The sequence below is a fragment of the Plectropomus leopardus genome, chromosome 18 (genome assembly GCF_026936395.1).
Source record: "Plectropomus leopardus strain MGB_pleo_1.0 chromosome 18, ASM2693639v1, whole genome shotgun sequence".
Classification (NCBI taxonomy): Eukaryota; Metazoa; Chordata; class Actinopteri; order Perciformes; family Serranidae; genus Plectropomus; species Plectropomus leopardus.
The window spans coordinates 3,816,859-3,833,766 of NC_142193.1; the positions used below are offsets into that span (position 1 = coordinate 3,816,859).

Consider the following 16,908-nt stretch of genomic DNA (forward strand, 5'->3'; position numbering starts at 1 on the left):
CCTGAAAAAAAAAAGTAAGTCCACACAGAAAGGTCTGGGGATAATCAGAACCTAACTGGGAGGCATCAGTGATCAACACTGACGGTGTTCTTTCAAACGAAACTTAAAACGAAAGCTAAATTATGCTGTGTTCAAACCGAACGTGATGCAAGCATTTTGTGTGTCTAGAGTCCATACAAAGTGAATACAAAGACGCAAATATTATGGAGAACTGAAACTTACAAAATTAAAAAATAAATAAATAAATCCATGCACTCTAATACCGATCAACCAATAGGTGAAAAGTTGACACCTCCATGGCACACAGACCAGCCTCCCTCATTTTCATAATGAGGTGGAAATGCATGTGGAAATGTAAATCAAAAAGGAAAAACAGAGGTAATATGTTTGAGGAAATAAAAGGAGAGAGAGGCAAGTAGGGAAAATAATACAAAAATACATGCATAAGTAATAACACATATAGATAAAATAAAAAATGAATTAATTAACATGTAAAATGGAAAATAAATTTGGAAATTAAATCCATAGGATTATATGCAAAGTTGAAAATAGTACATAAATAAATGAGCAAATATGTGAATGAATAAACCGATACATAAATGAAAACATTAATGTTAAATTAAGTAAATATTTCAAGTCCTCAATAGAATATAGCCATGATGCACTGTCATGAGAGTTTGACAATTATGAGTGTTACCTTCTGGGTTCTCACAGCCTCAGGGCCTGGAGCCTCCTTTCATTTACATCCAACTATCATTTTTGCTTCACTGCAAATCAAGTTAGCTGTCTCCTCCAGTTACTTAGCTAGCATAATCATTAAATGCACAAATCTGCATCGTGTTTGGTGAGAACAGCAGCTTTTTTTTTCCTGATATTTTGAGGTTGTGGGATAACCGGAAGAAACCCCCGGAGAAAACCCAAAATAAAAAGGGGAAAGTGTAATCCATACAGAAAAGTCTGGCCTGAACCAGAACCTGACTGAGGCATCAGTGCTCACCACTGATGGTGTACTTAAAAAGGGAAAAGGCAGAATTATGTTGGCATAAACTGAACACAATGTGCGCATTTTGTGCAAACAAAGTAAATACAAAGATATAAACATAGACATAATGCACTGCCTGACAGTTGGATCATCATGACTGTTACCCTCTTGGTTCTCGCAGCCTCAGGGTTTGGAGCCTCCTTTTCAATGAAGTTTCATTTTTTAAACTTTGCTCAAAAAATGACCAATAAATCTACCTTACCTTACCTTACCTTTTTACATCCAGCTATCATTTTTCCTTCACTGAAGACCAAATTAGCTGTTCGCTGTCTCTCCAAGTTATTTAGCTACCACAACCATAAACGTATAACCGTAAGAATTCACATGGTGTTCGGTGTAAATGCAGCCTAAGAAGACATTTAAATAGGGAGAGCTGTAAAGAGGGAGAAAGAAGGAATATGAAGCAGTGAAGATTGGAACTAGACTGTTGTAGATGAGCCACTCAAGGCCTCCTCGGCAGCAGCTTGTTGCTTTTCTGATGCTGTTTAGTAGACCTGATCTGCGCATTGGCATGTCTGGGCAGTATTTCATCAGTCTCTACTGAACAGTGTTGGGGCCGAGTGGGACGTCCAGGAGGAGGACGTGGTACTACAACTGCTTCCTTTGAAAGGCAGGTCTGCTGCTCAACAACCTTACTGTTCTCCTTTAAAATGGGTGGTACCTTGCCATGTCCAAAGTCCTGTTTGGTAGCCAAGGTTTTTTCCATTTGGGTATGTAGGCAATTGCTCTAATGTGACGTACGAAAAATGGTGGGGACCCCTCTCCACAGCAGGGAGAAAGCATTCTCCTGCTTCCTTTGACAAAATCGGTAGGAGAGTGACATGTGACCCTTGCAGCTGATCACACATACTGTACTCCTTGCAAGAGTTCCCAGACACAGTAGACCATGAAAGCAAATCTTTGGTATCAATGACCGGCTTTGTCATGGGTCTCCTGGGCTGCATTGGATGCCTGACATAACTTGCTCTGCAGGTGGTGACGCTTTCAAAAGGTTGTGGTTTTTGCACCGGTGGGACTGGTTTGAAATTAGCTCTGACCTGTACAGATTCTGTCTCTGAGACACTTTCTTTGGAATTGCTATCTGTCATAAGTAATTCTTGTTTTTCCTGTGGCTTCACCGACACGATGGACCATGACAGTAGATCTTTAGTGTCAATGACAGGCTTTTCCATGGGTCTCCTGGGCTGCACTGGATGCCTGATATAACTTGCTCTGCAGGTGGTGACACTTTCAAAAGGTTCAGGTTTTTTCACTGGTGGGACTGGTTTGAAATTGGCTCTGACCTGAACAGATTCTGTCTCTGAGACACTTTCTTTGAAATTGCTTTCTTTGATAAGTAATTCTCGGTTGTCTTTTGGCTTCACCAACATGCTGGAACATGATAACAGATGTTTGGTGTTGATGACAGGCTTTTTCATGGGTCTCCTGGGCTGCACTGGATGCCTGACATAACTCTCTCTGCAGGTAGTTATGCTTTCAAATGGTTGTGGTTTTTGAGCCGGTGGGACTGGTTTAAAATTGGCTCGGACCTGAGCTGATTCTGTCTCTGAGACACTTTTTTCGGAACTGCTATCTATGATAAGTGATGCTTGTTTTTCTTTTGGCCTAATGGACACAGTAGACCATGATAGCAGATCTTTGGTGTTGATGTCAGGCTTTGTCATGGGTCTCCTGGGCTGAACTGGATGCCTGACATAAGTTGCTCTGCAGGTGGTAACGCTTTCAAAAGGTTGTGGTTTTTGCACCGGTGGGACTGGTTTAAAATTGGCTCTGACCTGTACAGATTCTGTCTCGGAGACACTTTCTTTGGAATTGCTATCTGTCATAAGTAATTCTTGTTTTTCCTGTGGCTTCACCGACACGATGGACCATGACAGTAGATCTTTGGTGTCGGTGACAGGCTTTTCCATGGGTCTCCTTGGCCGCACTGGATGCCTGATATAACTTGCTCTGCAGGTGGTGACACTATCAAAAGGCTGTGGTTTTTGTACCGGAGGGAGTGGTTTGAAATTGGCTCTGACCTGAGCTGATTCTGTCTCTGCGACACTTTTTTTGGTATCGACAAGCTTTATCACGGGTCTCCTAGGCTGCATTGGATGCCTGACATAACTCGCTCTACAAGTAGTTGTGTTTTCAAATGGTTGTGGTTTTTGAGCTGGTGGAAAAGGTTTAAAACTGCCATGGACCTGAGCTGATTCTGTCTCTGAGACATTGTTTTTGGAATTGATATCTGTGATAAGTAATTCTTGGTTTTCTTTTGGCCTCATTGACATGGTGGAAAATGATAGTAGATCTTTGGTGTCCATGACAGGCTTCTCTGCAGGTCTCCTAGGCTGCATTGGATGTCTGACATAACTCGCTCTGCAGGTAGTTATGCTTTCAAGTGGTTGTAGTTTTGTAACTGGTGGGACTGGTTTAAAATTGGCTTGGACATGAGCTGATTCTGTCTCTGAGACAATTTTTTTGGAATCGCTATCTGTGATAAATAATTCTTGATTTTCTTTTGGCCTCATAAATAGTGAATCTTTGGTGTTGAGGACAGGCTTTTTCGTGCGTCTCCTAGGCTGCATTGGATGCCTGACATAAGTCGCTCTGCAGGTAGTTAGGCTTTCAAAAGGTTCAGGTTGTTGCACCTGTGTGTTTTGCTGCCTCATGGTTTGGGGTTCCATTGCTATGGGGAACTGATTCTCGATCGGTTTGTGGTGTCTCGTGGCTCAGACTCGCTGCAATCACATGAATTATTGTGAGATCTCTGATCAGATCTCTAAACCTAACAACAGATCAAAGGCAGCTGGTGACATCATCACATTCTTTATGACATCACTGGAATCTGTTGACACACAAACATTCTAAAAGGTCAAAGGTAGCTGATGACATCAGATATTTATTGTGACATCACTTGCCCTGGATGACATCATCACATTCCAACATTTCAAGCAGCAGGATCACATGAAGAGTTCATTTGCAAAAACAGATAACTCATTTTTTTTAATTTTCAAAAAATATGTTTTAACTTACTCCAGGTAATATCAATCAAACTACTTGAGTGGATTTGACTAAGTAGAAATTACATAACAAAATAGAGCTATCTCAGGAAATAAAGCTTTATTAAAATGGTTTTTTTTCAATTATGTTTTTTTTTTTTTTTACATTTATTTTTTCTGCAAAAACAAGTAAATCCACAATTCACGTCTCACCATTTCATAGGGCCATACGATGACTCTTTGCTTCCTCTAATGACAACAGTTATTTATTTACCATAAAACAAGCAGATAAAGTGCTAAAATCTGCAAATTCAGACCAACTGCAGACAAACTCCAAACAGATATCTGAAAAATAAACCATGAACTGCAAATTTAAAGCAATGTCTATGTTATCCAGCTGGATCTCAGTGTGTCTCTATGTATTATTCATATTCATGATGACAACTAAAGAAATTAGGCCAAAATGATGTGATAAAAAAACTGAAATTATGAGATCATAAGTCAGAATTTATAAGATAAAAAAAGTTTTAGTTTTTATGTCATACTGACTTACGGTCTCATTATTTACACTTTTTAATAATAATTATCATTTTCTATGGGATTTTTTTTTTTAAATCATGGTTATGTTTTCATCAGATTATTTCCTTTACCACCATTGTGTTAGCTCATTAATTTATATTTTACTCTTGTTCTGGAATTCTAATGAGGTTTTGCCCACTGATAAATCATAGCACTGGACTTAAATATTTTTTTAAATTTTATTGTTTGTTTGTTTGTTTTTTTATTTTACACATCACACTACTATCTCCACTTTCACTCTTCAAATAAAGACTGAATTATTACATGAGAAACGGAATCACACTACATTTTCTTAGATTACATAACTAACGGCAGGTTTGTTGATGACTTGTTGTTGCAACTATCTAACTGATAATTTTGCATGATGAGGCAATGGTTAACAGATTTTATTCTTTCACTGCACGCATCAAGAAAGATCGCCTGTGCAACATTGCAGAGTACTGGATGCAGAATGGAGTGCCAATGCCAGAACATTGCAGCGGTGCTCAGGGACTGGAGGAAAGAGCAGCCAAGAGGGAGATTGAGAGAGACAACATAAAGACATTTACTTGTAAATCCAGCCATTATGCTTGCCGTGGTGTACCTAGTAGAAAGTATCTTCTCGCTGATTAAATGTCAAAAAGACGCACAAAGTGTTCCAACATTAAAATGAGGAAATCTCCTGTGCACTATATACAGCTGGGCCAGTATGTTTTTGGGAGAACATCCATCTCTATATGTGGTAAGAGAATGAGAATAAGAAAGACAGCAACATGGTGGCGCCTGCTTTGCAACATTATTTAGGTAGTGTTGTTCATGATGAACTCTGTGAGTATAAAGACCTGGGGCTTTTCTCCAATTCTTGCTCTGGCCAAAACAAGAACATTAGTATATTAGCAACGTTTTTTGCAGTAGGAAAGCAAACATTCAAGGAGATAAGAATGAAGTATACCTTTCCAGTCCGTGGCCATAGTTTCATGCCCACTGACCGTGTCTTTGGTTGTCTAAAGAAAGAGATTTGGAAAAAAATCATCCACTGTCCCAGTGAAGCACAGTAAGCCGAAGCCCACGGTTTACCACCCACTCCCCCTTCACATTTCAAATAAGTACTCCCTGCTCAGCAACACACCCATTAAGGACACAACCCTGGTAACTGGCAGCTCTGTTTTGCAAAACGTGAAGTTAGTGACACCAGCAGCCAAAGTGAAATGCTTCCCTGGGGCCAGAGTCAAAATTAGAGCTGCTGACTAAGGCTAAGCGTAAACTTGGTAAGATCGTTATTCATGTTGGTGGCAGTAACACCCAATTAAGCCAATCAGAGGTCACTAAAATGAACATAAGTTTGCAAAAATTATGTCGGACACTGTAATCTTCTCTGAACCCCTCCCCAATCTGACCAATAATGACATGTTTAGCCACATATCATTCAACCCCTGGCTGTCGAGGTGGTGTCTGGCCAACAATATGGGCTTCGTAGATAATTGGCATTCTTTCTGGAGAAAACCTGGTCTTATCAGGAGGAACGGCATCCATTCCACTTTGGATGGAGCCGCTCTCCTCTCTAGGAATCTGGCCCAGTCTATTAGAGGCTCAAAGCCATGAAGATCCAGAATTGGGACCAGGGGCCAGAGTTGCAGTCCTACACACTTCTCTGAGCTTCCTCTAGCACAGTCACACACTCATAGTGTAATAAGAATGCTGTCTGTCCCTAGACCACTTAAATTGTTTAAATCTAAAAGAAAAAAGAGAAAATCAAATAAAAATTAACAAATCTGCTGTCAGAGAGCATCATAACAGGAGAATCAAATGCAGACTTTTGAACATTAGATTACTGTCACCTAAAGCTCTTTTAGTCAATGATTTAATATCAGATAATCATATTGACTTATTTTGCCTCATGGAGACCTGGCTCTGTCCTGATGACTATTTTCCTGAATGAATCCACTCCTCCTAGTCATATAAATATGTTTCTCAAGCCACTGGCCGAGGAGGCGGAATCGCTGCTATTTTTGATTCAGGCAAATCAATTCATCCTAAAGCTAAAGTCAAACATAGTTCATTTGAAATCCTTTTTCTTATTCTCTCACCCATCCTGAAAAACTACAGCACATTCTGTTTGTTATAGTTTACCGTCCTGGCCCATACTCTGAACTTCTATGTGAATTCTCTGAGCTTTTATCAAGTTTAGTGCTTAAATCAGACAAAATAATTATCGAAGAGGATTTTAACATTCATGTGGATAATAATAATGATAGCCCTAGTTGCATTCTCCACACTTTTGGATTCAATTGGCTTCAGTCAGTGTGTACAAAATCCCACCCACTGCTTCAGCCACACCATAGATCTTGTTCTTGCGTATGGCATCGAAATTGAAGATTTAGTCTTCCCTGAGATTTTTTGCTCAAATTTCATTTTCTCAAATCAAATCTTATGCACAGACTGGAACACTTAACTGGCCTTAAAGGAATGGCACTAAGCTGGTCACACACACAACTGAAATCATTACACTCACACACACAACTGAAATTCATACTCGCACACACACACACAAGTTTCAGCTTTGTGCGTGTATGGTTTTCAGTGGTGTGTGTGAATGATACTTGTTTCATGTGTGTATGCGAGAGGTAATTCTGAATAAGTTATGTATATGTGGGGCAACTGTGGCTCAGAAGTAGAGTGGGACTTCCTCAAATCGGAAGGTCAGTGGTTCAATCCCCAGCCCCTCCGGGCAAAATGTTGAAGAATCCTTGGGCAAATTCCTTCTGATGCTGCGTCACTGGAGTGTGACTGTGTGTGAATAATTACCGAGTAGCAGGTGGCACCTTGTACAGTAGCCTCGGCCACCAGTGTGTGAATGTGTGTGTGTGAATGGGTGAATGTGACATGTAGTGTTAAGCACTTTGAGTGGTCAATAAGACTAGAAAAGCGCCATACAAGTATAGTCCATTTACCATGTGTGTGCATACGTATATATATGTCTACATAATCAATGTTTAAATATGTGTGTATGTATATGTTTGTATATGTATATATGCATACGTGTGTATGAATAGGTATGTATGGATCTGTGTGTGTTATATTTTAATTGCATTTTATGTGATGTTTTAAACTTGTTTTCTTTTGATGTATGCTTTTGTATTGTGTGGCACTTGTAACTCTAGTTTAGAAAAACGCTATAGAAATAAAGTTTGTCAACCATATATAGACATTATTATTACTATCACTGTTTATATAATTTAATCAATAAATTCTCTTTTGCACTTACCTCAGAAATACATTTACATGTACACACACACACACACACACACACTATTGGCTATTTATGATAATGGTAGTAATAAATAAATGTATGTAATTATTTATTTTCCTTTTCTTTTCTAAAATGATTACACAATGATGTTAATGTGGAATATGTGCAGTTGAGTGTGGACAAAAAACTTTTTTTATATCCTCATCCTACCCTACAAACACTCATTACGTAAATCTCTCTCTCGCATACACACACACACACACACACACACACAGAGAGAGAGAGAGAGACAGAGAGAGCGAGATCTACCTGTGTACTTTTTTGTTATATCTGGTTTTTTTAAAATCACATTTCCTATACCCATCAGTTAAAGCCTGTGCTGTATCCTTGTTTGTTGTGTATTGTATTGTTTTGCCGTCTTTAGTTTCATTAAGTCTCATTATTTGTCTCTTTTGACTGTTTATATGTTGTACTTGTTTTCACTTGTTCTGTTATCATTGCATTTCACAATAAAAAAATAAGAATAAAAAAACGATGGTCCAAAACCGGGCCAGATGTAGCTAATAAATCCTCCATATGAGTGTTAATGCTTAGAGGTGATGCTGAAATGACATCTATTGCTTAAATGCAAGATGCCACTAAATTCTACACACTAGACTTTTAAAACAAGGCAATTTTCAAACATCCACTCCAGCAGAAAAAAAACCCGAACTCACAGCCCCTATTAAAATCCTCTCCAAATTGCAAAAACTTATCAACAATTATAAGACAATATCTCCTCATGACAAATTGGGAAACAGACGTAAACATGAAACTTGACAACTGCTGGAATAAAATCTGCACAAACACATTTTCACTGACAGATAAACCCAACCTTCACATGATACAATACAAGGCAGACTTTGGGGCACAGTAGTGATGGCCAAATGACGCTTCATGAACCAGTCTTTATTTTCTGAGCCCACTAGATGGTGCTCTCTGATCAACAAGCATTTGAAAGCACGCTGAACTACCAGTCCTTGTCAATTTTCCATAACACAAAGAGCACCATCTTCTGGACTCAACAGATAAAGTGAACAATGGAGGAGTGAAAGCAAAAATCCTGTTGGGAATCAGAGCAAAATGTGGGCCAGTGAAACCAATGTGACACATTTTTGATAAGTTGACAGTGAGCAGTCAAGCTGACAAGAAAGCAGATCCACAGAGCACAAAGTCCAAAAAGCAACAGGACGGTGGTCACAATGAACTGTTGGTTCACTGTGAATCAGCAGGCATCTTCTAATGAAAATGACTCGCAGTATTGCAAAAGTTCCTTCTGTTGATTACACTGAGATGCAAATGTGTCTGTTTTTTGGTTCACAGGTACGTACCCTACCAATTCCAACAGCTCTCATCAACTTTGTTAAATATAACTATTTATATGTAAATATATGTAGTCATCAGCTGTTTTAGTACCATGAAGCAAGACGTACACTACAATAAAAACACCCCTAACATTCAGTGACTACACCTCGATGAAATTCTTGCCATCTTGCTGCCAAAACCACACTTGAAGATATTTGACTGTCATGTAAACAGAGCAAGGTTTACACAGAAGCATCTGCTCTGAATGTGTCAATGCATGGCTGACAGTAAAAGTGACAAATTTATCACTCGAGTCATTGGGAAAATGAAATCGGAGTCCAGTGACTGATGTATTTGCACTTTTTGCACTTACTAAGGGTTTTTTCCTTAAGTCTAAATTCTTGCTTGTGTTGTACGTCGCTTTGGATAAAAGCGTCTGCTAAATGAAATTGTAGAATTGTAGAATTGAAGAATGTATTAAGCTGCATAAGGACTGGATTTATTTCTTTATGGGAGGTGTCTTTATGGTCTTTATGGAGGAGTGATTTAACCCTGTGAAACTCTGGCAAATTGACTTGATTTATATAATTATTTTTTTTTTAATAAGTATGGGGATAAAAGCAATGAGCAATTTACAAAATGGGTTTTGGGCCAAAAATTTGAATAAAAAACTGTAGAAAGTTAAAATAAAATTGCCTGAAACTAAGCAAAAAAAAAAAAAAAATCAAAAGTAAGAAAAATGTATTTATTTATTTATTTATTTATTTGTTTGTATAAGCAAAAGCAAAATGTTAAAGCAATTTTTTACATGTCATTCACCACCTCTCTCCGACCTTCCCTGTCACTCTCCAACTGTCCTCTACAAAATAAAGGGAAAAATAATCTTAAAAAAATAAAATAAAAAACAGAAATCAAACCAATTTGCCCAGATTTCAAAGCTCTAGATGCTTGTAAAAGGTGTCTGAGGCTGTCTCACCTATGGATATTTTTAACCATAACTATTCTACTCCTGTTAACCACAGAGTTGTTGAATGTTAAGTTAAGTTAAGTTGTTAAGTTTCAATGTATCCGTGACATTATAACATGCAAATATGATGTATCCATTGTTTGTAGAAATGTAGAATATCAATATTTTCTCTAATTAATGGGTTGAATAAATTGGGAGCAAAACTTTTGCCTAAATTTGGAGCAGTATTTACCCCTTTCCTGACAAGCTTTGCAGACATGGCTGGTACCAGTGGATGCCTTTGGTTGTCTAGTTTCACAAGATTCATTCCATTACCTTCATGCTAGCTGCCTCTTAACCCCTCAACACCTGAATTGACATTAGCTTTCTTTTGCTGCATTTTTCATTTGCATTTAAACCTCTCAAACCTAAGAAAGGGGATTTGATGTCTTTCAAAAGAACACAGGAAAAAAACATCATTAGCAACTTTGCAAGAAATGTCATGCAAGCTGAAAAAGAGAAAGAGAGAGAGAGATCAAAAAATTAGCTAGAGGGATATTAGACGTGATTAAAAATACAGAAAAAAGGCAGAATACTGCATTGTCTCTCTTAATTGTATAAATTTAAAATTTTGTTACAGGTAAAAGAAAATGTATTTTTAGCACTTTCTGGGGGTCATTTTTTTGTTGTTTTTTTTGTTTGCTTGTTTTTTCTTTCAATTTCTGCCTATTTTCAAGGTGTTTTTTAAATACATTTTTAGTAAATTATTGCTAAATTTTGGGCTATTTAAGTTAAGTTGTTTCTTGCCCTCTTCAGAATTTTTTTGTTTTTGTTTTTGTTTTGTTTTTTTGCAAGTAAGCCCCCAGCAAGTGTGCCAGGCATTGATGCACATTTCACATAGTGGCCTAAAGTAGAAATACACCATCTGAGTCTGTCACACCACAGACATAGTGTTTTTTGTTGGTTTTGTTGCTTCATGTGCTACTGAGCAGCTCTCACTGGAATGAACAAGACCCCACCTCCATGGATACACACAGGTTTTCTTGACTTTCTCCGCCATTGACCAGATTTTCTGTCATTTACAACATCACTTCGCTGCCATTTATGAGATATTCTGTGTGTTTTCACTGTCGTAGTGTAGGAGGCGCTGTTAGGGATGTTGGATTTATAGGACAACATTGTCCCAGAGTAACAGGAAGAAAGGACTACTAACGTGCTGACATTGCTTTTTAGCAACAAAAGAACCATTTAGCGACTTATTCAGATCATCAGGGAAGGCAAAAATATATTGTCATTTATTCACAGTCTTGCTGCTCTGAATTACTGCAGAAAACTGCTGTCAGCCGCTGTCAGGCCAATGTAGATATAAAATCTTTTTTGCTCTTGAAAAAGACTTTCTTCGTTAAAAATGCAATTTTCTCCACTTCTTGTTCCAAATGTTGTTTTTTTTTTTTTTTTTTTGATGTACAAAGTCAGATATTGATTAAAAAAAGAAGAAGAAGAAGCTTGATTAAAACTTTTTTTGTGTATGAAAGCAGGATATTTTCTTTATCCTGACCGATCCATTATTTATATATTCAAAACTCAAAAATATTTCTGGAGTCATGAAAGATTAGTAAATATGACCAATATGGCACTGCCTGGGAACTTAACAAAAATATAATGGTGGGGAAAATGTTAATACATCCATGGTGGGGGGCAGAAATGATCCCATACGGACCCTTCCTTCACTATATATCAGTAGCCTACATTTTTATTTGCAAGAAGCTAGCTTGCAATGTGAAGAAATATATATGTCGACTACAATTTGAAACATAATAAAGTTACTCTATGAATAGGAAGGCTGCGTAAATAGAAAAACAAAGGGTAAATGTGAGCTGCTTTTTTCTTCTGAAAAAAAAAAGTCTACATCTACTCCATCACCCTCCCTTTCTCGTTGTACGGTCAAATGGGGGAGGGGGAGGGACACACACACACACACACACACACACACGCAAACACACACACACACACTGCTGATGTCAGACTCCAGTCATGTCGACCCTCCTCAGCACCATCAGCACCGTCATCTTCATGGCTTTCCTACCGAGACGTAAGTAAACCAATTCCTCTGATCTATTTCTTCTTTTTCTACCTTCCCATTGCGTGGCTGCTGCTGATGATGATACTGCCGTTTAGCATCGTTTCCCGGTGATAACAAGGTTGGAGTGTTACCGAGCGGGTCAGCTGGATGTTTTGGTTGCGCAGCGGCGGATGCCGTCGGGGTAAAGGATGAGCGGTGACGCTGGGCTGCATGTTGGAAGGATGCAGAGATGAGCTAGACTGACATACAGAGAGATGATGCAGAGGAAACATATGACGATAAGGTTGATGTGAACTCTTTTTTTCCCTCCCTATCAGATGCACTATGGGAATTTTGTGTGAAGATGGACGGTGCAGAGTGTTCAGTGGCTTCAGGCTCTCTCTGATTATTTGACTGTAACACACAGAAGGGTAATATTTTTATTCAGGGGCAGCGAGGCTTTAACCACGCTAATATAGAGCATGGATGCGTTCAGGTGTCGTCGGTTTTCTGGAATACATCTACGCAATGTTCAAACAATATAAGGAGAGTAAAGGCAGCTCACATGTAAGCCCCCTGACATACACATACATGCTGCATCAGAGAGAGCATGCACGTCAGCCTCTATGTGTTTGCATATATTTGGGTCACAGAGGTGACCATCGGTTTCGCTAAAGCTGGGGTGTAAAGCTCGCTTTAGTTTCTGGGTACATGCAGTCCAATCTCATCTCAAGTTGGCCAGAGCAGTACAACCATTGCATAATAAGCCTTAGAAACCAGGAGCAACAATATGCCTTTTTTATGTATTTATTTTTTTACAAGTATAAAGAAGTAAAGTATAAAGCATGTGGAAAAGGGCAATGGGTAACTTAATAAGAAATGTTACACAAATTGCAGTAAAATTAATAGATTTGGGAAATTCTGTGTAAAAGCTAGGAAAACATGTCTATGGGAAAAAAACATTTTGGTGAAAAACATATTTATAATGATTATAACAACATATTAAAAATAATCATATATTTGTTTAGGTGATGTCCATTTTAACTTCCAGTTCTCTTTTCCCTTCCTTTTTTTTAAAAAAAAATAATTTTCAGGTAATTTCTTGTATTTGTATTTTTTTTTAACCAATTTCCTGCTATTTTTTTGGGTCATTTCTTCTTTTGATGCTCATTGCATTCTTTTCATGTTTCTGAAAAAAAAATCTAGACAGGTTTCAAAGTGATAAATGACACCTCCAAATGCCCCCCCCCCCTCTTTTAGTATAAAGATACATTCTGAAAACATTCATATATTTACAAAACAGATGATGAACTGCTCAAGATGTCTAAAGAAAAACAAGTGCAGTGTCAATAGGTCTTTCCAAATTCATTCTAATACTCACTGTCACATGTGCGTTTTTTTCCATACATTACAACTCCTGTAGTAATGCTTGCATCGTCACACCAAACTAAAGCGGAAGTTTTACAAACCATTTACAAATTTGAAGTTGTAGCAGTGCCTAATCAACAGACTGTTTCAGGTGTGATGGTTTTCTGTAGGCCGACGCGGAAGTTAGCATCGCCTTTGTTCCCTCGTGAAAAAACAGAAAAAAGCTTTGTTGTGAAAAAACGTTAATGATACTTTCATGTTTTGTCCAGCAAGATAATCTTTACAAGTGAACACCTTTTGTATGATTTTTGAATCCTAAATGCAATCACCAGGAGTAAAAAGCTAATGTTAGCTTTATATGAAATACACCACAGTTGCAAGATTTAAAGTTGCTACCACGTACATAAATATGTCATGTGAGTGCACAACGACCATACATAAATTGCTTAAGGTTACATTAACACGACACTGACATTGGAAAGGCTGCAGGATATAAAAAAAACATAAATAAATAAAATAATTTTTGCAATATCCCTAATACATACCAACTTTTAGCAGTAGATCTTTGGGTCATTTTTTCCTCATGTTTGATTTTTTTAAACTAAAAATAAACTTCACTGCAGTAGCATGATTTAAAGTTACCACCACATAGTGCTATGACCTTAAACAACAAAAGCAACACTGACATTGGTCTACAGGATATTAAAAAAAATAATTTTGCAATATCTCTACTACAGACCAACTATCCACTGCTAACCAGTGGATATTTGGATCATTTTTCCCTCATGTTTGATAACTGAACTACATTACAGTCACATGATTTAAAGTTTCCACCACGTACAAAAATATGTCACGTGAGTGCGCAGCAACCATACATAAATTGCATAACATTATGATAAAACAGCACTGACAATGGTGGGGCTACATGAAATAACCACAGCTCAACTGTTAGCAGTAGATCTTTGGATCATTTTTACATCATATTTTTTATATCCAAAAATTTTTTTAAAAATTGTAAGGGAAGGCAGCCACCTACATTGTCTAAGAAGATCTGCCACTGCCAGTCATTATTCAAGCTGAGAGTAACATTTCCTACCTTACATTTGCCCAAAAAGTTTAACAAGTGTTTGTAACTTTGAACAATGAATTATAAATTGGCACAGAGACAACAGAGGGGAGTTACATAAAGTACTTAGATTAGAAGTTAAATGAGACATTTGGTATTCCGTTCTCTTCAAAAACTTTTGTCTCAGAAAGCAGCATTAAGTAAGTCTGACCTGATCATGGAAACGTTTCCCTCCAGACGAGCGTGGTCCCTGCTGGGTTGGTTTTCAGACTAAGCCAGTGTTACAATCTGCCAGACTGAAACACTGTGTTTCTAACACGTTCCTCCAGGACACTTATCACATTTAATTGTCACATTTTTGTGTGAATCTGCACTCGTATCTTTTTCAGTCTGCACAGTGACTGCAAATACTGCATAGTGAGTGGTATCTTCACTATTCGTTCTGTTTAAATGTCACTGAAGTCAACACGAGAGGCAGAAAATTGGAATTTATTAAAAAAAATATATACAAACCAGGCAGCGCAATCCAACTGACAGAGGGTTTAATTTCTGATTATTGTGTTTTATTGCTGTAAAATTGATCCTCTTTGATACTACACACTCATGTATTATCCAACAGAACTGTATTCATCTTGTATATCATTTTTAGCACCAACAACGCAGAGAAAATTTACATGGAGAGAGGACGGACATGTCCCCCTCACTTTTAAAAAACGGGGACAATGACATGGGCTACCACTGTAGTATTTATAGAATACATTTTCAATGAAACAATTGGACCATTATCAAATTGAATAAGATGTAATTTTAATTTTATCCAAATTGGACTGCAGACCACAAAAAAAGCTTCTTTTTTGTATCCCCTTCTGCTGTGTACCTCCTGTCACTCCATCGCTGACCTGCTCCTCCCCTCTCTGTCCACATCACTGTTTAATGGGATTAGTTGGGAATCAGATAGATGACTTTGTGCAGTGACCTCCTAACCATACTGCTCATGCATTTGTGAACAGGCGTATTAGCACACACACAAACACGCACACACACAAACAAACACACAGGTCGATTAATGGGCTGTCTGTTGGTCACAGGCTCTCAGACATTCTCTAACAGCTGCAAAAGATGGGATCGATTCAGCCGTCTGAGCCACTTCTCAAAGTGTGTGTCTGTGTGTGCACTGTGTGTTGGATGAGGTCAAACTGTTTTACCTAAAACAATTCTGAAATGTTCCACAATTCAGCTACCATCACCTCACCCGTGCTGCCAAAGGAGCTTGAGCTCACTGAGGTGTAATTATGGATCCCAATGTGGATGCATTCTGAAGCGCTTACTTATTTTTAACGTTTGCGTTCATAGGTAACCGTCTTACCACGTGCCTTAGACTCGAGTGTGGGGCGTTGCAAAATTCACTCTCCATCAGGCCCACTGCATGCCTCATTAGTAGTAACTGTTCTTTGTGCTAATGCTTATGGAGAAATAGCAGCCGGTTGCACTGAGCGGATAACCATGTCAACAAACCATCTGAAAAATACTGTGTGAAAGCATTCTGGACTCACAAAACTGTGCATAAAGTTAAAGCTCTTTGCCTACTGTGACATTAGCTTGACACTCAAGCAAATCAGATGAACAAAACATCAGTTATTCAACAGTGTTTTCATGGTTTGCATCTAAAATAATTAGAACAAATGACATCTTGATTCTAATTAAATATTTTTGAAAAACATGCAACCCTGGTATCAGTATAGTGTCACACTGTAGCCTCTTTGTAAGCTGCAGTCTCCATTATGGTCAGATTTTTTTACAGTTTACAAAGTGTAATAAGAAACTGTAATGAGACTTCCTCTTTTTATGAATCAATATCATTTGGAAATTGCATTAAAATTAAGCAAAACATAAGTAGTAGCTTTGAGTTTCAGGGTTGAGTTGCATTCCCCATTTGGCAGTAACCAATTAGTTTCAGTCAGATTCAAGTGGGGTCACATTTGTGGGTTTTTAGGCCTTCACAGTGCAGTAGTAGTTGGCAGAACTGTTGTAACATCAACCACTGTTTAATTGTCATGTATGTATAGAAAAAAAAACTAAAAAACAACAAAATTATTGGCTGAGATACACGTAACTATCACTTACCTGCCATTTCAGAACCATGGACAGCGCTGTTAATTATGTGAGGGATTGATGGCTGTGCCGCGGTGCTGTCCGTGGTACTAATACTGAGCAGAGGAGAACAATGGACAGATACACAGCCCACTAGCTTTTCATGGTATAAAAAAGAACTTTTGTCTTTAATCCAT

At 38.1% G+C, this 16,908-nt stretch overlaps 2 protein-coding genes across 2 annotated transcripts in view; one reads left to right on the forward strand and one right to left on the reverse strand.

Moving 5' to 3' along the window:
- Positions 1-257: 257 nt before the first annotated feature.
- LOC148186417 (uncharacterized) lies at positions 258-5,001 on the reverse strand. Its single transcript, XM_088069351.1, has one exon. The coding sequence runs from the start codon at positions 3,709-3,711 to the stop codon at positions 1,675-1,677; it is 2,037 nt and encodes a 678-aa protein (XP_087925477.1). The 5' UTR covers positions 3,712-5,001; the 3' UTR covers positions 258-1,674.
- A 7,137-nt stretch (positions 5,002-12,138) lies between these two features.
- Positions 12,139-16,908, forward strand: part of LOC121956088 (TANK-binding kinase 1-binding protein 1-like) — a 32,621-nt gene continuing 27,851 nt past the window's right edge. The window contains exon 1 of the mRNA XM_042504184.2: positions 12,139-12,216. The gene's annotated coding sequence lies outside the window, so the exon portion shown is untranslated. The remainder of the gene's footprint in view (positions 12,217-16,908) is intronic.